Below are 22475 nucleotides of genomic sequence, written 5' to 3' on the forward strand. Positions count from 1 at the left end.
CCTTTCCTGGAACTGCAATCACCAGGAACCAGGTCTGACTAAAGACAAGAGTACCACAATAAATACTGCAATGCAACAGGATGGCAATGATGTCATCTGAATGATCCATAATAATTGGGTGAACAAATGAATGCCGGTTTTAGAGAAAACAGCTATATAGAAATACACCTTAATTCAAACAAGCATCAATGTTCCAGACCAGCTGCAGCTTACAAACAGTTCATTTACGATTCAAATAGAAATAGATGTTCAGCATTAACATTCACTGTTACATATGTCAGAAGAGGGTGGCAACACGGTTTTGTAACATAGCCAACACTGCAGTCAGCTATGGAGTGTTTCCATTTATTGTGGATGCTTGCTTGTTTGGTCTGTGGCAGCTGTCCTTTAATCTTCGCTGGAAGGGAAATTGTGAAGCAACAGAAATTTGGAGACATCTTGTAGGTATATATTTCTAGCATGCAGACATCTGGGAGCTTCAAGTTTCATCATTTTCCAAGTGTGGGTGTATTGTTACGCAACCCATTAAGGAGGGGGCATAGTAACTAAAAAGGCAGTTGTCTGACAAAGATAGCTGAAACAAAGTCCTATTTCAATGAATAAAAACTTTTATCTATTTATATATAGAAGGGGTTAAGCAAGAGGGTAACATCTTATTGCCATTGTAGACTTTCAACAGCACATTTGAACCTTGTCTTGAAGGATGGTGTTTCAAACCTGCCTTAACAAATCTAACATGTGTAATACATGTTATGATTCATGTATTACACATTAGGTAGTAATAACTGATGGTGCAGCTGTTTTCTTATGTCAGAGATCATGCATTGCCATTGTAAGGGCTTTGCTCATTCTTTATTGTGTGAATCAGTATCAGTATATCATAACCTAGCAGAAGGAGGAGTAGCATAACACTGTTAGTATAGTGAAGTAATGCAAGGGACGACTAGTACAAGACAGGCTTATTTGTTTACCTACATAGTGCCTAAGGTTTCACAGGCACCACCCAGCTGGCTTCTTAGCAATGCTAGGGAGATCAGTTATAAGCTACATACACTGTTTGTTAGAGTGTGTTCTCCTTCATGGAGAGCATGTGTTGCGGTGGGGTCTTACAAGACATCCCACTGTTGCTGGGCGGGTAAAGGTAGTTGGCCACCATTGCGATTGGGCTCCTCATGTCATTGGGGAGAATTTGTTGTTGCCATTTTTTGACTGACAGCCAAGAAGTTTTATATTCCCGGCGCGCAGCATTGAGCTTCCTCTTTTCGCTGCATGCATTGGATCACCCTCCCACCCTCCCTATATTTAGGGTTGTTTGCATTGACCTTGCTATGCCTATCATGGGGTCGCCTGCTTTTGGGGCAGGGGCCTGGTAGGAATTTTGTCCATTTAGCTGATTGGCTGGTGCCATTTAGCAAATCGTCACAACTTGTAAGGTTGCAGTTAGGCATTGGTTTTATGAATTGGTTGGTGGAGGGGCATGGATTGGCTGTGCCTGCCCCTCCAATGCTGCTGCTGCAAGAGTGTTCTGTTAAAGAAATCCAGGGGCTCGCCATGCTTTTGTCCGAACCCCTGTCAAGGGGCTAGGGCCACGCAAGAGCCCCAGGGAGCATTTCGGGAGAGGTGAGGGCATGGTTCCCAGCTCCATCTTTCTCCCCAAAATGTTTTCCCTTTCTGACTTTCACGGGTGTGTGAATGTCAGTCTGTCCCCGGGTGGGGACAGATAGTCGCAACCAATGCCTAAGCAAACCACTCACTTTTTTTGTATTTTAATAAAGCTGTGGCCAAAATTATGCCAAAAACCTTAAACAAAAATTTTGTGTGAATTGTGTTTTATTGGGGTGGCTTGCGTACCTTGACACGCAATAGTTTCATAGATTCCACATGACTACCTGTTCACTGGCCCAGTTCAGCAGAACACCTTGCAGAACAGCAGAAAGGGTAGATCTGGAGTAAATGGGGAACAAACACAGGCTGGCGTTTTGATACCAACAACATCAGGTGGGTGCTGTGAAAACCTTGCATGGGTGAAGTCATCTATATCCTACACCCTGGGAGTGAAATGTGTCTGAGAATTTACTAGATAACGTAATTATCATTTGGCAGACATAAACACGTCTTTCTGCCAATCCCTGGCAGTGATGTGTTCTCCTTAGTTGGTGAATTGTCTCAGATATTTCAGGAGGGGGTTATTCCAATTTGAAATAAATCTTCTCTGTGGTTGCTAAGGGATGTTTCCAATCTCTCTAAAGAACTTTGCACTGACTTCAAAACATCAGTCAAGTTATCCTCTTTCCCATTTCAAATTCTGCCATTGATTTTGTCACCTTTTTACAATCAAGCAGACATTTATTGACTTTTCCATGGCATTTCCCTCCTTAATTTCTATGTTCCCATTTAATATCCTCACTTCAGAAATCTCCTCAGTCCAGTAACACCTTCATCCTAGTTTTTCCTCCCGATTTCATCTTATACTGTGTATCTCCTTTGTTGGGACATTTTCTATACATGCATATCTCCCAGATATTCACTTGGAAAGCTCAAAATCAATGCTTTGGCATTTAAAACTATAGGCAACTTTTCACTATATATTGAGTCAGATGGAATACACTGTTAATATAAACAGAACAACAGTCTACCCACTGTCACAGATTATGCTGCAGGCATAAAGGTGTTTCTTTGAATTTCATAGGCTTCTGTATTGTGCTGGAGGTGCCAGAAAAAAGAAACACCCACAATTCTGATTTACATTGCTTGTTTATGTGTGCCCCTATCTCTACAGATGAATCTTGGCAGAGGAGTACACATTGCATGCCAGAGATGCAAGAGACCCTGTAATATGATTCAGCATAAAGCATTATATCTTTCAACTCCTTTATATGTCAGAGAAACAAAAGTTTGGCTGCTGATGTGACCCTAGTGCTCTTTATTAAGTTAGAGCATGTAGACCCTAATTTGCATTAGTACTTTCCTGAATGAAAGCTATCTTACTTGTGATTCAGCTTGCCTACTGGGCTGTTGCAGGGGGTGATGTCACATTGCGTTAGGGGGAAATTGCTTGCAAAATTGCACATACTTGGCAAAATTGCATGCAAAAAAATGCATATATGGGGAGAAATGCATATGAAAAATATACAAATTTTCATACAAGCCTTTTGATTTTCTTTATACGTGAACATATTTGAATGTGGGGTGAACTTAAAATTGGAAACATGAGAAACTGAAAGGCGCCAAAACTGACAGATTCATTGACTCCTAGGAAGAGCAGTTTGAGGAAGAAAATAAGGGACAGGGAAGGGATGTAGCATACCTCTGCCTGTCAGTTCTCCACTCTAAGGCTGGGCATGCACTATACCTTTAATGCACATTCAAAGCATATCTTTTCACTTAAAGAATTCTGGGCACTGTAGTTTGTTAAAGGTTATAACTCTGTACAGGATAAAAGACAGTGCCCAGAATTAATGAGAGAAAGAATATGATTAGAATAGTATGATGTGTACATACCCTGATTCAGGACTTCCGGGTCGGCGCCATCGCCGAATGGCGGACTCCCTCCGAGCTCCGGAGGGAGCCTGCACGGCAGGGGCTGGGTCCTACCGCACCGGCGATGCGGGGACCCTTAAAAACCACGGCCACGGGGGCCGTGGACATGGAGACTCGGCTGGCACCGTTAGCGCCCTCCCGACTCGTGAAGGAGCCTTTTTAAAGGCTAAGGATCGGGTGCCGGGGAGAAGCGTGGTGTTTTGAGTCCTCTGCCATCCCTGCCGTGCGAAGCCGCATGCCATCCGGCGGAGAGCGCTGGCTTTTTCCTTTGAAAATTTGGACCTAAAAGAACAACCCGTAAGTAATTGGAATCTGGACTAAAAAGAGGGACAAAATTTTAAAAATTTCGGAGCGAGCGGGGGAGGCGCAAAAAAGGAAGTCAGCCACCCCCTCCATTGTAGAAGGGTCAAAACAAAGGATTTGATAACTAAGATCGGAATAACATCATTTTGGCAAGTTTGGAACCTCACGAGTGAAGAATATGAGATTGAGCTGGAGGAGGAAAGTAGAATTTGGACTTAAAAACACCCCCCCCCCTGGAACCCCGGGAGCGATCGATGACGGTGTTTGGAGAGGAGAAAGGCAAGTTTTGACAGCTGTCAAAGAGCTGTCAAAGCAGAAAAACAAGATAGAGACTATGTCACAAGGACTTTGCAGGTTATATTTGTTATAAATTGGACACAAATTGCTTTAAATAAGGATTACAAAGTTACTAGGGCTAATGGATGTGATCTGGAAGAGAACTCAGTTTTTGCAATCCACCTAGAGGAGCCGAGGGATATCACAAGTGGTTTTAGTTGGAAATTTGAACAGAATTTTTTATCTCCTGGGAAACTGCAGAAATGGAACATTATTATGACTACAGAGGCCAGTATACCGAAGAAGACAATGGAATCATCCGTTGTGGAATGAAAGGAACTTGACGTAATGTTTTGTTTCTGAGCAACAAGCCTCTGCAAAGGAACTAACTTTTGGAATTAGGACATTTGTGCAGGAAAACAGGGACAGAAAGAAATAGAAAGAGGAGTGTGGCCAATAAGAACAACAAAACAACAAGAATTGGACTAAGTCGAAAGTGGGGACATTTGGGACATCCAGATTTGACAAGCTTAAGGATTATAATTTGGAGTTTTTCACTCCTGGATATAAAAATCTGGATGGAAAAAATGGGCCTTTCTTTGAGACAGAATCCTTTCATGATTGGACATGCGAAACTAAAGAGGACTGGCAAAGGACTATGACTTAGAGACGTGGAAATATCGGACATTGAGGAATATTGGGAACGCAACCGGGAAAAGGGGGGGTGGGAAATGTGGAACTCAAAGGGCGTAAACTATGTTTTATTTAGGCTATATACATTTACATGGTATTCTAAAGTGGGGAACTCGTGGAGGGACTAAGCCGATTTTAGGGGAATGGAAAATAATTTTTTTTATAAAAAAAAAAAAAAAATTTTGGGTTAAGGATAACAAGTTTGAAGTGAGGAGAAGAACTTGTTGAGATTATCTGTTTATTTGAGAGATTTGGAATACAAGGGGGGGAGGGAAGGGGAAGTCCTGAAAGGATGTAATTGGAAAAAGATTTGAAATTGGATGTTTTATTAATTTGTAATTAATTGGAAAACTTTAATAAATATTATTTAAAAAAAAAAAAAAAAAAAATACATACCCTGATTCAACCTGTCACTAAGAAGCTTCCTGACCCAAAAAAGTGGGTTTCTTAAAAACTACATTGAAATGGGGGGGGGGGACATGGGTTTCAGTACACAATTTAAAAATGTTTAGTTAGATTCTTATTTTATTTTTATTTCATTTACTGAATTTGTATACCGCCCTTCATCCGCAGATCTCAGGGCAATTTACAACATAAACCATCTTAAAAACCACCAGATAAATCTGCAACGGCCTGGGGGGAAAAGATCAAAGCACCACAGAAGTTGACTCCAAGGATTGTTGCGTGTCGAGGACCCCCAAGACACCCCAAATAACAACACATTTCACACATCATTTTTGTTTTGGTTTTAGGCATAATTTCAGCCACAACTTTATTGAATTACAGTATGTGAGTGGTTGCTTAGGCATTGGTTAGCGACTATCTGTTCCCATTTGGAGGTAGGAACAGAACTGACAACCACACCCGTGCAGAAGTCAGTAAGGGTAAAGAATTTTGGGGAGAGAATAAAGCTGGGTGCTAGGCTCACACATCTCCCCAAATGCTTCCTGGGGCTCTTGCGTGGCCCTAGCCCCTTGACAGGGATTCGGACAAAAGAATGGTGATCCCATGGATTCCTTTAACAGAATACCCTTGCAGCAGCAGCATTGGAGGGGCAGGCACAGCCAATCCATGCCCCTCCACCAACCAAAAGTTAACCGATGCCTAACGGCAACCTTACAAGTTGTGACAATTTGCTACACAGCAGGCAAAACCCAAATGGCCCCAGCCAATCAGCCAAATGGTAAAATTCCTACCAGGCCCCTGCTCCAAAGCAGACGACCCCATGACAGGCATAGCAAGGTCAGCGCAAACAAACCCTAAATAAAGGGAGGGTGGGCGGGTAATCCGATGTGCGCAGCGAAAAGAGGAAGCTCAACACTGCACAGGGAACATATATAGCACCCCCATCAATCAAATAAAATTGCAACAATAAATTTCCCCCAGCAACAATTGAAGGTGGCCAATCAAATTCGTGACCAAACTAACCTGCCCAGGAATAGGGAATGTCATGGTTGCTCCCACCGCAACACATGCTCTCCATGAAGAAGAATGCGCTTTGCCATCTTAATTACACTCCAACCAGTTATCTCTTGTGATCAAATATTTAATGCTGATAACATTGCTTGGACCCCATTCCATATTCCCTACCAAAGGATGGTGTATGAAACATGTTAACACTGCTTTCCAAATAAGCTGTATTATTACTTCACCATTCTCAGAAATATATTTTAAAGAATGAAAGAATGTGTTTAAGACTGGATATACAAGGAGTCAGACCTGCAATTCTTCTGTTATAGCTATTTAACTAGCAAAGGGTCCTCTAAGGATCCTAAAAGATTGTGAAAGTTAAAAGCTGTTTGGCAGCAGCCATCGTTACGTCAGGGCTGGAACTTGCTGTCGGCAAAAATCAGATCTAAGTTTCAAGACGCTTCCTGACTTCCCTCAGATTTAGGAGAATGACTTTTTCAAGGTGACAATAAAAGCTGTACTATTGGTACAGACAAATATTGGTACAGACTGTCTTGGTGAGACAGTCCACACACATGGGTGACATTTGATTATTGTCGTGGTGATATGATTTAGGAGTTTGCCATTGATCTGAGCAAACTCTTCATTTAGAGCTGAAACAGATAAGTCGACATCTCACATGATTTATCTGTTGCTGAGCATTGCAGACTCCAGATACCTGAAACTGATGGTTTGAATTTTCTTCTTAACTTTTGAGAACTTCTGGTTATCTTCTTTTGAGAACTTCTGGTTCTTGATAATTCCCATGCAGCATCACAGATTCTGTTAGCAGAACATTTAAGTGCAGTGCAGCAGGCTTTTTGCTGCTGATGCAAAATTCTTGTATTTTAGGGCAACAGCCTTTAGTAGTAGTTGGGTTATCTGGCAGGGGAGATACCTTGATCATGAAGGTTTTTCTAGGGTAGGCTCATCCACTGCATTCCAGGTGTGGGGACCCCTGCAGTTTCCCCAAATATGGGAAACTCGGCCACCTAATCTGTCAGGTTGCCATATGTCAACCAATCCAAATTACTAAAATGCCTGAAAATTAAAGTTATCACCAGAGAAGGTGAGCTTCTCTGGTGAGGATATTCCAAATGCACGAGTGACAAGGTCACTAGCCTTCCAGTCACTAGCTACCTACCGGTAATCCCAAAGTGTGGCCCAGACAAGGACTTCTGATGAAGATCACAAGGTTCTGGTAGGCTAGAAGGTGCCCCTACTGAAAATATATATCTATTGAAAAGCTCCCACGTGAAATCTGAAAGCATCCACCTCTTTTTGTGTGAGACAAGGGTTAAGAGCTATCTTTGACAGCTATCTGCATTTTCTTTTCCTCTTTCTGTTTTTGTTTTTATTTAGATACGTGTTTTAATTGTATTATGAAAAAACATTAATAAAATTTTATGGATTTTTTTTTTTTTTTTTGAGATAATGCCACTAGCTCACTGTTAACTACTTTCACCATTATTCATTTGGTGTCAAAGATTCTCTCCATTCTGTAGCTCATGGTACTGCCAAAGGTCCTCCTAGCACCAGCACATCTGTGCCTACAGATGCAGAAGTTAGAGACTAAGCCTGATTGACAGCTCTGGGTTTAGCCATCCTTAAAATAAAATAAAAAGCCCTGCCCAGTCATGTTGGCATTTTCTAAATAATACAGAAAGTTTTCCAGGCACCTGGAAGTCACACACATTTCAGTATGGGAAGTTGAGGCATGAAAAACGAAGTTGTAATGCTTGGGATATTTGCCCATGCATGCTGCATCCGACTGCTTAGGTCCACACCCAGAAGCAAGCAAACAAAAAAAAACCCCCACAAAGTGAAAATCGACATCACGTACTCACTTCCTTTTGGCAATGCCTTGCACAGCAGTTCTCCAAAATCAAAGCATCATGTCATGACTTGCAGTAAGTATACTGCAGACCCTTTTCCTTTTTGGGGAGTTTGTTAATGCCAGAATCAACCATTTCCTTTCCATAGGTAAAGGTGAAGGGACCTCGACCATTAGGTCCAGTCGCGGATGACTCTGGGGTTGCGACACTCATCTCACTTTATTGGCCGAGGGAGCCGGCGCACAGCTTCTGGGTCATGTGGCCAGCATGACTAAGCCGCTTCTGGAGAACCAGAGCAGCGCATGGAAACGCCGTTTACCTTCCTGCCAGAGCAGTACCTATTTATCTACTTGTACTTCGTACTTTCAAACTGCTACGTTGGCAGGAGCAGGGACCAAGCAACGGGAGCTCACCCTGTTGCAGGGATTCGAACAGCCGACCTTTGATCGGCAAGCCCTAGGCTCTGTGGTTTAACCCACAGCGCCACCCGCATCCCTTCCGTTCCATACCCTTCTCCAAATTAAGTGCCAACGCGGGAATCACTTGAGAATAGTGCCATCCCTAGCAAACAAGGCAGCCTTTTTAGCACAGCATGCCAGATAGTTATTTTCTGCAAGCTCAAAAGTTTTGGTTCATCTTTTGAGTGAGTTTAAATCCTTATTGAGTTTTAACATAGTTACTTACTTATGAATACTATAGATTAGTATACTACGAAGTCTATCTATTTGGACAGTGCTATCCCTTTAGCCTACAGTCTTAGACACTTAACTGGGAATAAAACCCATTAAACACAATGAGCCTTACTTCTGCGTAGACAAATACAGAATCATAGAATCATACGACTGTCGGGTTGGAAGGGATCCCAAGGGTCATCTAGTCCACGCGCTGCAATGCAGGAATCTCAGCTAGATCATTCATGTCTTGCGTATCACCACTTGTGTTTTTTTGTTTCAAGCTTGCATATACCGGTAATTATTGAAGTTTCCTAGGAATGAGCATGACATAAGCCAGCCATTTTTCAGCACTTTTAAGCCCAACATATTTCCGTGGGGAATACGCAATCATGAGCTTAACCTTCCCCCCAAATCAAGGTCACCCCAAAGAGTTATCTTTGGCAACATAATAACCTGTGCAATTAATAGTTTTTTTTAAATCAAAGAAAAATTATACACAAAATAAGCATGCAACAGCTGAGCTCAGGATTAGAGCAGAATTCCTCAGAAGCGTTCCACAGCTTGGCAAGTTAGTTAAGAGGATGTTTGCAAAGTGCTTAGAACTTACAACACATATTTAAACAAAAAAATTCTCTCAGTTTACTTCGAGGGAAATGTGCACGTGGATATTTGTCCACATTGCGTATACCAATAAAGGCTTAAGAAGCAAAAGAGAGAGAGTTGTGTAAAACTGCACATTCATTAAATGGAATTAAAAGAAAGCCATTTAAGGCACCCGCTTTCTTATTTCTTTTCTGATCTTTTCAAGCTTCTTCTTCTACATTATTTAATTCACATCCAAACATCCCCTTCATGCTGTGGGTGGGGTCAGCAAAAGCCAGGAGCAGGAAAATCGCAGCCAGCAGCTGCTGATGATACAGTAGAGGCAACACTACCAGAGAGACTGCTTGTGGTTTGAAGATCAGGGAACTGACAAGCTGTCAGATTTGGCATTCTCCTCTTTCCAGCCGGGATTCTATCTGCAGCATCAACTGTCAAATATATATTATTCAACGTGTTTTTATAGCCCTGTGAAAGTTTACTTGAAATTTATCGTGCAACCGCACTAAAAAAAGTTGGGTGGTTTCAACTGAAATCCCACAATGGGTGACTGAAATTAGAAAAGTTATCTTATAACTCTGAAGGGCAGGATGTTGGTTAAGGGAATGTCAAGAGTGCTTGATATATGAATTTCATAAACTGAAAACATTTCGCTTTGTCTAAAAAAAGGCTAGTACATGCATGCACCACTATGTGTGCTTGACTGCACTATTCCACTGCTCATACCATCATAGAATTGTAGAGTTGGAAGGGAACATGAGGGTCATCTTGTCCAAGCTAAAATGCAACAAATTCATAAGCTTTATGGTGTGTTATAAACTGTAATGGATAAAAACAGACCAATGGGCCACCTAGCCCAGCATCTGGTTCTCCCAGTGGCCAACCAGATGCCTGTGGAAAACCCACAAACAGGACACATGCACAAGAACACTCTCCCCTCCTGCAGTTTTCAGCAACTAATATTCAGAAGCGTACTGCATCAGACCATGGGGGCAGAACATAGCAATCATGGATAGTAGCCAATAGGGTCGCCATATTTCAAAAAGTGAAAATCGCAACAAAAATGGACAGTTTTGAGCTATTTTTAAGGGAAATCGGCAAAAACGACACTACCAACATGGGTTGCCATACACATGGAATTTTCCCGGACATTTTGCTGATTTCCGCCCGGACACTGCTTCCGAATGCAGTATTCTGGGTATGTCTGGGAAATTCCAGATGTATGGCAACCCTAGCAGCCTATGATAGCCTTTATCTTCAAGTAATTTGTCCAATCCTATCCCAAGGTCTTGTTCCCAGTCAGTCACTGACAGTTCAGACCGCATGAGTTTGTATGTGAAATTACGCGGCCCCCCAACACATACACCACCTTATATTTGTTTGCACAGACTTGCACCTGCCATTTTACCCCATATTCACTAAGTTTGGAGGTGCCCTTTTAGAGCTCTTCACAACCTTTTTTGTTTGAGCAACTTAATATCATTAAAAACTTGGCAACTTCACTGCTCACCCTTAACTCTGGGTCATTCATAAACAAGTTTAAAAGTATATTCCCAATAGAAATTCTTGGTGAAGTCCACTTTCTACATTCCTCCATCTGGATAACTGTCCATTTGTTCCTCTCTGCTTCCTAATACTTAACTAGTTCCTGATCCTCAAGAGGACATTTCTTCTTATTCCATGACTGCTAAGCTTATTCAGGAGTCTTCAGTGAGGTACTTTTCAGATTTTGTACTTCTCTCCACGTGTAAGTGACTTCCAAGCATCAAATGTGTTCTGCTTAAAGCAACTTATGGCTGCCGTTGAAATTCCATGTTTTGGACAAGCTGTAATCAGCTAGCTTGCTAAGAGCTAGTGGCTGTGCAATGTGTTCCACCTTGAACTCCCCAGATAACCTAGGAATCCAAGGTACAATGCATGTCTTCACCATTATGCTAGTGATGGACTCCAGAAGAAAAATGATGAAAAGCGGGGAGAAAAGACTGTCAAAATCCACTCTGTGCATTGTTGTGTGGACCCCAAAGATGTATCATGGCTCCAGCTGCAGCACTAAATTCTGACTGTGGTTGGATGAAGGCAAATAAGCTGAAATACAAGGAGATGGAGAGTACTGTTTTGTGTAGAAAGTTCCCATCTGGATGGAGGTTTGCAACCCATTCTGGATAGAGTTGCACTGCCCTTGATGAATCAGGTACACATCTTGGATGGCCTTCTGGACCTGGTGCTATTTGTTGTAATAGTTAGGTGCCATCAGCATGCTGGTGCAGAGGCCAGAACAGAAGCAAGGGAGCCCAGAAGGATACCATGGTCAAGAGTATAAAAAGCTGCTGAAAGGTCCGACAGAACCAACTGGGACAACTCTCCCTATCCAACTGCTGGCAGATGTCATCTCCCATAATTAGGCCTGAAACCAAACTGGAATGGATCTAGATAATCTGACTCATCCAGAAACCCCTGGAGCTGAGATGCTACCACACATTCCTGTACCCTGCCTATGCCCATATTAACCTACTTGAACCTTAGGATCATTCACCTCAGAGTTTCTTGGTCTGCCAGGAAAAAACAGGCTGACAACAACAAAGTCAGAGCTTTAGTTGGCTTTGAATCTTTGGAACTGCCTCCCCCCATCATTGACAGACCCCTTTTGATTGCTTTTTAATCAGCTCTAATGACTCATTTGTTTTACTTAAGACTTCTCTGATTAATTTTTACTACTTTTAATAATGAGGTCTCTCTGGATCCTTATGCTTAAGACTCCATGATTGGAACTCTCATTCTGGATTTGTGTTGTTTTTGGTTGGTGTCTAGTTTTCATTAATTTACATTGTCTATTTTTACTGTAATTATTCTTTATTTATTGGTGAAAAGCCACCTCGTTAGAACATTGCCCTAAAAAGTGGAGGGTAAATATTTAAAATGACTCAATAAATATAAAGCTTCTCAGGAAAATACTAATAAAATACTACACTAATCTGTGAATCCAGCCCCACACTTTGTGTTCTGCTCTTGCTGGAGTCATGCAAACAACATGGACCAGGTTGGAACTAGAATAAACTGGAACACCATTCTATTTTGAATTGTAGGCATTGTAATTCTAACTGCTGAATGAGAAAAAGAGAGTTGCAATTGTGTACACTGTAAGGTAACTGTTTCCATGGCTTTTGAAGGGGGGGGAAATCATTGTTTTGGCCATCCTCTGCAGGAAACAGTCAAACCACAACATCTATTCAGAGCAAGTGTTGTTAAACTTAAGTTTAAACAGTTTATGCCACACATTTGTGTCTTGCTCTTGAGTAGTTGAATGTTCAGAAGACTGGGTGGCTTTTGCATTTGCAGGTTAGATGTTAAAAGACTCTTTTAAATTTTAAGGCTGCACCACTTGTATCTGAGAGGTTATATTTAGAAAATATGAAACCGAGAAGAGAGAGCCATGAGCCATATTTTCCTGCTAAAAACCTTGTACCCAGTTTAAGAGAGAAAAGGGGTGGAACAGGGAACAAGCCACATGATTCTATAATTGCCCTCCTTATGAAATTATACCTCAGAGAAGTATTTGAATTCAGTTATGACAATGCATAAACCAATTCACATTAACTCTTTGTAGCATTCTGCACCTAGATTTCTGCTCACTGGAGGTATCCTGTGGACATGTATCCTAAGGAAAAAAGCTGAACACACTGGAAAGGTCTTAATAGAAGTAAAATTATCCAATGTTTCATAAACTTTTTCTCATTAAGATACATCTGTCCTTCCCATCCTTCCCTCCAGTTTTGCCAGTTTTGCTGATGCTTGTTATTTAATAGCTCACAGACAGCAGGTTCAACCTGAAAGGTATTGTTTCCTAACAAAAGCAGATTATTTCCATGTTGTGATTTATTTGCTGAACTGCAACCATTTTGTCATTACAATAAAAGGGCGGGGTAACATAAACAAAGAAAGGCTTTGAAATATTTCAGGCTTTAAATTTTGATAATTTTTTTTTTTAGTTCCAGTGTTTTTAACTTTTGTGATATTATGATCACTCACATGATACAGCCAGTAGGGACCCTTTAAATTTCAAATGAGGCATAAGGGTTTTTTATTAGTTGGTTTGCAATTTAGAATTTATTTAACCATAACTTTGGTGTAAAAGGTAAGGGACCCCTGGATGGTTTAATCCAGTCAAAGGCGACTATGGGATTGTGATGCTCATCTCACTTCACGCCAAAAGAGCCTGCGTTTGTCCACAGACAACTTTCCAGGTCATGTGGCCAGCATGACTAAACCCATTCCAGCATTGCTTGGGACTGTGTTGTAACCATCTTCAATTCTTCCTTTGCTGCTCCTCCCCCCCCCCTTCTCTACCCCTCTTGCTTCCAGAAAGTATCATCTTCCAGTCCCTCTCTCAAGCAGATCCAGGAATCCACAACTGCAGCTGTAATGACCTCACACTTCTTGCTTGGATTGCATTTTTGCTTCACTCTCATTCATGCTGCTAGGATTATTCCCTCGGCCAGTTGCGAAAACCAGAATACAACTTTGACATTTTGTGGTAGCAGGTCATGCTATTATCATATCTGGGGCACCCCCAGCATGCGGGAAGCTTTTCATAGCTATTTATTTATTTTATACCCTGCCCTTTCTTACAAAGAAGCCCAGGATGGCAAACCCACAAACAATAAAACAACTGAAAAATCCCAATACATATGCAGACTATAAGAGATCTCTACATAAAAGAAAACTTGTTGGAAGAGGCAGGCTTTCAGTAGGCACAAAAAGAGACAGCAGAGAAGGAGCCTAATATTTAATGGGAGGAAACCCCCAAAGGTACCTTAAATACTTAGAGTCTCTCAACCCTACCCAAAAAAGAGTGACTGCCCCCCCAAATCCAACAGTGCCTATAAGGAAGGAAAAAATCCATAACTGTTCTCCGACAACATTCATGTACTATGTCAGGAGTGCTCTGATGGTGTTTCCTGCTTGGCAGGGGGTTGGACTCGATGGCCCTTGTGGTCTCTTCCAACTCTATGATTCTATGATTCTTTTAGCTGGGTATGTGTCAACAAGTTCTCCTGGGCAGCTTACGACAAGAAAAAAATTCAAATGCACAAGAAGGCAGGCCAACAATAAAGCATATAAAAGGAGTATAAGAACAAGAAGCAGAAGCAAAATGATTTAAAAGCCTAGGAAAACAATAAAATTTTTGCTTGGCACCAAATGGCATCAAGGTAGGCACTGGGCTGTCTCTGTGACAAAGGTATTCCATATCCTGAGATGCCCCTTGTCTCAGTAGGACCTCACCTCATACCACTGAGATGCCCCTTGTCTCAGTAGGACCTCACCTGGTGGGTGCACCAAAGGAAGGAACTGGGAAGAAGCTCTTAAGGTGAGAGTACGTACATGTGGACAAAGGCAATCTTCCAGGAACTTTGGTCCCACACCAATAAAGACTTAAAAGATCAAAACCAGAATTCTGAACTGGGCCCAGAAATGGACACATGAGAATCCAAAGGGAAACACAGACCTGACAAGGTGTGGCTTTGCGAAGTTCCAGCTCAGGCATATCACTTAATACAGCTAATTACCTCAGTTTGTTCATGAAATGGCCAAAATAACAGCACATGAAAACCAGGATATTACATTCACTACAAGTGTGAATAAAGGGCATGCCGTATAAAATACAGTTTGACAGTCATCCTGTTCAGAAGGCAGAAAAACAGAACCCTCTTTAAGAACAGTAGACAGAATCCCATTCTCTTCTATAGGTAACATTTCTGGTTTCATCACCTCACCTTACTTAGACTGCCTCTTCAGCATAAGGACTTCGCCTTTCTATGTGTCCCTTGCTATTTTTTGGCACTCCCAAGTCTTCTATTACCAAACCCTGGAGATATCTGGATACACCCAATTAAATGAGGCTGGTTTTCACTTTCATTGCAAGGGAGAGTCATAAGGCCCAACTACCGATAGAGGCACAACCATTCCCATGCTGCGCCTAACATTTGAAGGAAGGAATTCAAGAAGCCAAGGCCAGCACATGGTTCCTATCCATGCCTCACGGTACAGAAACATTGATATGGGAAGCAATGATGTGTCACTAGCTCTGCCGACCCAGATTTGGTTCCATAGAATGTTTCCAGGAGTAGTGGTTGAGGAGCCATGCTGCAGCAACTGCCAGGAGCATATAAACTGAGTATCAGAAAGGTTCTAGATTAAATAGATTGCACTGTTGAAGAGTCAATTGCCCCAGGCATAGGAATGAGAGGCAATTTGGATCTGTAGCCTTTGGCAGCTGGGAACTGGGAGATCTGGGTTTAAATTACTTGAATGGGTGGCTTTGTGCAATCTGCTGTTTCTTAGGGTACTTACAGACTGTCATTATTTCAGTCACATACACACAAACTCAGGTTGTTAAAAGGATAGCCCCTTGCGCAATAAACCTGTTCTCCCCAAAGACTGGACCTTATGCAATAAGGAAAGTGATGGGGAAATGCCCTGGAAAAGGTGGGATAACATTTGTTTTGATGCAGCCATCATCTAACTTCTCTGCAAACAAATTGGAAGGAATGCTCATTACAAAGCAAGTGTCATCTAATCTCCTTGCAAACAAATCAGGATGGCTGCTCAGTGACCAAGTCTCCACTTGGCCTCAGCAAAATGGAAATAATTGTATAGCTATTTTAAGGGGGAAAGTCAAAGCTTTCCAAGCTTTGACGTCTTCAGTCGGAGCTGGAAAATGCAAGAATCATTGTCACTCAGTCTAGACAATACTGACCTAGCTGGACAAATGGTCTGAATCAGTGCAAGGTAATGAGGTCTGTAAAGTACTTTATAACTCATTTGGCAGGTGGCGCTGTGGGTTAAAGCCTCAGCGCCTAGGACATGCCGATCGAAAGGTCGGCGGTTCGAATCCCTGCGGCGGGGTGCGCTCCCGCTGCTCGGTCCCAGCGCCTGCCAACCTAGCAGTTCGAAAGCACCTCCGGGTGCAAGTAGATAAATAGGGACCGCTTACCAGTGGGAAGGTAAACGGCGTTTCCGTGTGCGGCTCTGGCTCGCCAGATGCAGCTTTGTCACGCTGGCCACGTGACCCGGAAGTGTCTCCGGACAGCGCTGGCCCCTGGCCTCTTAAGTGAGATGGGCGCACAACCCCAGAGTCTGTCAAGACTGGCCTGTACGGGCAGTGGTACCTTTACCTTTACCTTTAATCCTGCTCCTGTTTCTCAAATCTCATGGCAGCATATACGGCATTATCCAAGAAGAATCTGGCAAGCTACAGGTTAAACTAAGAGACAGTAGTGGGCCCCAGGACATCCACAAGGCTTTATAGCTGAGCATGTCTCCGGCTGTGGACTAGAATCCGATATCCCACTACACGACCTGTCAGAAAAGCGACAGAAACGCTAAAGAGAATTCCATCTAGTCCTGTAGAATTGTCTGTATTCAGATATACCGAGATAGGAAGATACAGTTCTTTCTTTTTTGAAGAGAGCTGAAAACAGTATGAGACGTTACATGCCATGCATTGTCTGCCTCCCCAACTGTTTTCATTGCTTCTACTCATATAAAATCTTCTCACTGAAAAAAACCAACTACTGTATTGCCCGTCTCTAGCTCAGGTTGGTGCTGGTGGAGGGAACCAAGTGCAGTGGCAAAGCCATTTGTCACTATAAAGCTTGCCTGGAATGTACCGCATACCAACCAAAATATAATGTAGCTATAATCTAATACCTTGCTAAACCCCTAAAGAAACTCTCCTGCAAGACATACATGCGGCTTGACATGTTTTTTCCTAACCACACTGAGGATTAGATGGGAAGGGGAGATCCTTCTCTCTTTTCGACAGCTAAAATGCAACACAACCCAGAGTAATTGCAGGCTGCGCTTATTTATAGAAGGTTTGGCAGTTCATAAAAGGGAATATTAGCTGAGCAAGGAATAACTAAATAAGAAACATAGCCATTCTAAAGTATACATATGTACATATACATGTTATATCTAATCCAAAATGTTAGCCACACCTCATATCACAAACCGAGAACACCTTATGTTTGAAAAGTGCATACTTGGGTACCTGGTAACGTGTGTGTGTATGTGTGTTTTAAAGTAAAACCCTGATCACCGAAGAAGTATTTCTGAAAGCAGTGCTGCAATTTTTTTAAAAAAAAATCTGGAAATTCCGAAAACGTGGTTAGAACCGTGCACTCTGACACACCCATTTAGGAATCGGCAGAGCAACCTATTATCCAATTTACTTCTTTATGCTCAAATAAGTATTTAAAACACTAAGGCGCCAATGCCTCTTTTTAAAAAAATATTTTGTAAGCTTCCAATGATCTGGGGGAGGGGGTGGATAAGGATAATAGATTCCCTTCAAAACAGCTCAAGGCAATTTCTATTACAATGGGTCTCTGTTGAAGGCACAGTTATTTCTTCGCAAATACTTGTGGTTCTGTATCACATCAAACTTTTAAAGACTTATTTTGTCATTCGGGACATGTGATTTTCTTAAATGCATGAGCACTTTCATTGCCAAACAAGCATTTCGTTTTATTATTCACAGGCAGACTTCGGAAAGCTAGCTGGGGGGCAAGGAGGGAAATGAGCTACCCATTCCTGCCAGACTGGCTTAAAGTTTGCTTCTAAACCTCCTCACTAGTCATGCTCAAATTAAAGTTCTGAAAGCCAGCGAGCACTTTTCACTTTCTGCCCTGAAAACTCTCCAAATTTCATTCCCAGCGTGGAGAAGTCGTTATGGCTTCTGCATCATGCAAGCATTCAAGCGCTTGCTTCTCCTGCAGCTCAAGAATACAGCTATTGTAAGGTTTCCTTTCCCTCCCTCCCTCCGAGGTCTACTTCACAGAAGGAACGGAGCAAAAATAAATACATAACTGTGGTTCGCAAGCCTGAATATGGACCAGATGTGCAGAAGCTCATTTCTCTGTCCAGCAAACATTGTTGGCTTTAAACCTCAGTGTTTCAAGCTAAAACCTTCTATACTTATCTATCCTGCCTCCACACAAAACACACCCATGCATCCCTCTTGCAATAAAAAATTTCACAGGTTCCCTTTCAGTGTCTTTGTCACGCGGGAAACGCACAGTAAAATATCAATGAAGTTGAACAGTCCAGCTGGCAAGCCGGAGGAAGTTTTTGCTCTCCGAAGTATCTCGTACGCTCATCGGCTAGTATAAGGGATTTCATTCATAAGCCACTTACCTATCCGGGCTAAAGAAAGCTGCAACAAGTAAAATCCAACAGCTGCACCCAACCAGACCTTGGCCATTGTTTCCTCTCGTCGAGTTAATGTGCAAAAGTCAAGGAGCTCCTCTCTCCCTGCCTGCACAAAGGAGGGGCAGGAAGCAAAAGGAAGGAGAAAAAAGGTCCCAGGTCTTGTTAAGACTGCACGGAGAGGCAGCGTCGGAAGTTTGCTGCAGTTTTTATTCCAATTCAAAGTAACTGAAGGAGTGACACAACAGGGAGGGGAGCGGAATCAAAAGTCACACCCATCTTGAAACAAAAGTGACTAGGCAAAAAAGGGGAGGGGAGAAGGCTACTACTTATGAGTAAGCAGTTACCAGCAGCAATTAGTGGAGGCTCCAAATGTCTTTTACTCATCACAGGGAAGCCTTACTGGAGCAGCTGTGCTGGGAATTGTCTGCAATTCTTCATTGCTTAGCAAGGAGGAGAGAAGCTGCCCTCAAAGACCTAAAGTCTATACAAAAGATCCGGAATAACTGAGGCTTTAGAAGTACGTCCGTTTTAATATATATATTTTTCCTTGTGAATTGACAGCACAAGGTAGAGAGTTAAAACAAAGAACGACATTTCTCTGTAGGTTTCCCAGTAATCCCGATCCAGTCACTTCTGCATAAGACATAAGAGCATATAATTTTATTTTATTTTTAATGTTCTGCTAAGAGCTGCTTGCACATTTCACAGAGGTGAGCAAGGGGAGAGGGAGGCGACTTTTCGATCATTAATACTTTTGTGCTCTGTGGAGGCTAAAATCCAAAGTGAACATCAGTGCATCAAACCCATGGTGAAATGTGCATGCTCCAGAAGTGGGTACCTCTCACACATGTTATTCTAGAATTGATGGATACTGAGTACCCTCCCCCATGTGGTTCACACACAATCTAGACTAGGCATCCCCAAACTTGGCCTTCCAGCTGTTTTGAGACTACAGTTCCCATCATCCCTGACCACTGGTCCTGTTAGCTAGGAATGATGTGAGTTGTAGTCCCAAAACAGCTGGAGGGCCAAGTTTGGGAATGCCTGATCTAGACTCTCTGAAAAGGCTTCTTGAGCAACTAGCTTCATTCTGAAATTAAAAACTGATTGCATTGCATTGAGTTCGCATTACCCTACAGTGTGTCCATTTGAAAACATTGCATTGGAGGTGCTGGGGGGTATCCACACCTGCCCAATGACATTGTGAACCGAAGTGCAGTGGTACCTCGAGTTACATACGCTTCAGGTTACATATGCTTCAGGTTACAGACTCCACTAACCCAGAAATAGTGCTTCAGGTTAAGAACTTTGCTTCAGGATAAGAACAGAAATTGTGCTCCGGAGGCATGGCGGCAGCAGAAGGCCCCATTAGCTAAAGTGGTCTTCAGGTTAAGAACAGTTTCAGGTTAAGAACAGAGCTCCAGAACGAATTAAGTACTTAACTCGGGGTACCACTGTATGTGAATCTGAACTTATGACATGGTTTATCTCTGTAGATCATGGCATAAGAATAAGATCGACATAATTTAAACATGACATGCGGTTCTCCATCCTGACTTGGTACAAACCTGGTACTGGAACCCTCTCTGGAAACACTTCACACCTTGAGAAGGTCAGTACATGCAAATCCAGTTGCTAGCAGTTCAAATTCCTGACAAGACCTTCAAGCTAATGGTGGTACAGGAGGCAGACAAAGAGATGGCCAGGTTCGGTTAACTGCTCACTAACACACTTCTTCCGCCCTTTTGTTAAGCAAAACACAGAGAGTGAGAAGCAAACAGGATAGCAGACAGTTTTTAGCCATTTCTCACTAGAATGAGCAAGGTGAGAAACGGGCAGGAAATGGGGGGGCAGCAATTGCTCGTCTCAAAGCCCCTACCTTCCCCCTTGGAGGCATGAGCTAAGGACCCCAGCATTCCCAGTAGTTAGCTAACAATCCTAGCTCCAAGGTAACAGCACACACACCTGCTTCACTTTAAGGACAGATATATTCTTCCTTCTCATTTCTTGCTCTTAGCGTGGGCCCTGCTGGCAAAATTGCCACACCCGCAAGGGAATCTTTCACCCTTCAGATCAAGGGTGTGTGTATGTGTATGTGTGTGTGTGTGTGTGTGTGTGTGTGTGTGTGTGTGTGTGTGTTGTAGGAGTTGCTGCCTCCTTAAATTGTAATTGTGCAGTCTGAAGAAGCATTTCTATATTCTGTCTCTTGTATTTCATATAAGAAGCCAAGCTTTTTTTATTCCTTTGGTGTGAGAAGTTCTTTTGGCATAAGGTTTAGGGTTACCGCATATTCATAACAAGCACACTTCATAACTCCAGTCAAAGATTCTAAACCTCTCAGCAGTGTGTATATGAGTGCTTGGACATGTATGTGGCTTCAGACTGCAACAACGTTGTGGGTGGGCGAATACCAAGATTGCTGCCTTCATTCACCCAGGGCATGTGCAGAGACAAAAAGGCATGGATCATCCAATCAAGGGGCAGGTTTCAAATCCACACCAAGTAACCACAGCCACCCTTGTAGATAGTACAATCTAACATCAATCTAGATTGAAAGCAACATGTTGAGGACAAGGATAAGCAATTCCAGACTCAGCAAAAATAAAAATAAAATGAAATAAATGGTGTTACAAACCTGGCTAGTGTGTACACAGCCACATTTTTTTTTAGGTAGATATGTGCCATAATCCACTACAGATGTTACACCTGAAAGAGCCCTCCCCAAAGAGCAAATGTTAGTTACTCATGCATCCTCTAGCCTAATTTTTCATCATGTCTGAAGCTACCCTCAAGCTGAGAACAATTGATCCAGACAGCATAAATCAGAATTTCTGTACTTCTTCAATTACTATTGACCTAGGCTAAGGACAAGAGTTGGGGCTGTTTTATCCTTGAAATCATTGGAAGGTTCAAGGCGAATTCAGATGTGAATTCTAAACATGATGTGAAAGATCTGTGATCACATAGCCCATGTTTTGGGGTGTTTAAATTTTTAAAAATAAAGCTGCGGAAGAATCTGACACATATAAAGCTCATTTGTGCTGTCTTCTCAATTAAAATTAAGACCTCCAGGTATAGGGCGGTGTATAAGTTGAATAAATAATAATAATAATAATAATAATAATAATAATAATAATAATAATAAATGCTCCCAAACATAAAATTTACCTCTCACTATATATGCACTATATACATGGGTGGCACTGTGAGTTAAACCACAGAGCCTAGGACTTGCTGATCAGAAGGTTGGCGGTTCGAATCCCTGCAACGTGGTGAGCTCCCATTGCTCGGTCCCTGCTCCTGCCAACCTAGCAGTTCGAAAGCATGAAGTGCAAGTAGATAAATAGGTATCGCTCCGGCGGGAAGGTAAACAGCATTTCCGTGCACTGCTCTGGTTTGCCAGGAGCAGCTTAGTCATGCTGGCCACATGACCCAGAAGCTGTACGCCGGCCCCCTCTGCCAATAAAGCAAGATGAGTGCCGCAACCCCAGAGTCATCCACGACTGGACCTAACGGTCAGGGGTTCCTTTACCTTTATATATGCAGGGGAAGCATCCCAGTGCCGTGCATGGACAGCTTCCTCAGCACAATGATCTTGATAAACCTGGAATTTGTGAGTTATGGTGTAAAAATCCAGTCCTGGTATAAATTCTGTTTCAGGCAAATAATTACTGAAAGAAGAAATGCACTCTAGTTATTAGAAACTCAAAGTCCTGTCTGCACTTAGCTTGACTCTCTTGCACGGAACATGTCAAACTTGAGAGGGAACTGATCTAGCATTCATCAGGTTGTTGACAATTGGACTGCCTATATGCAAGCAGGTTTAAAAGGTACCCAAATATCACTTTTTAAAAACAACATGTAGGGTTTTTTTTACATATAGTTTTGTTCTGTG

The 22475-nt window shown here is 42.3% G+C and overlaps 1 protein-coding gene across 25 annotated transcripts in view; it reads right to left on the bottom strand.

Moving 5' to 3' along the window:
* The window catches only part of CD44 (CD44 molecule (IN blood group)), a 77724-nt gene extending 58894 nt beyond the window's left edge, over positions 1 to 18830 (bottom strand). For 6 of the 25 annotated variants that reach the window (XM_083749659.1, XM_083749656.1, XM_083749658.1 and 3 more), the window contains exon 1: positions 18566 to 18825. In XM_083749659.1, the coding sequence (XP_083605785.1) occupies positions 18566 to 18632 (67 nt within the window). In that variant the 5' untranslated portion in view covers positions 18633 to 18825. Of the gene's footprint in view, positions 1 to 18565 lie in introns of all 25 variants that reach the window. The other 19 variants (XM_083749647.1, XM_083749662.1, XM_083749660.1 and 16 more) reach the window with 5 other exon arrangements.
* Positions 18831 to 22475: the final 3645 nt, after the last annotated feature.

Source organism: Podarcis gaigeae, assembly GCF_964106915.1.
Source record: "Podarcis gaigeae genome assembly, chromosome: 1".
Classification (NCBI taxonomy): domain Eukaryota; kingdom Metazoa; phylum Chordata; class Lepidosauria; order Squamata; family Lacertidae; genus Podarcis; species Podarcis gaigeae.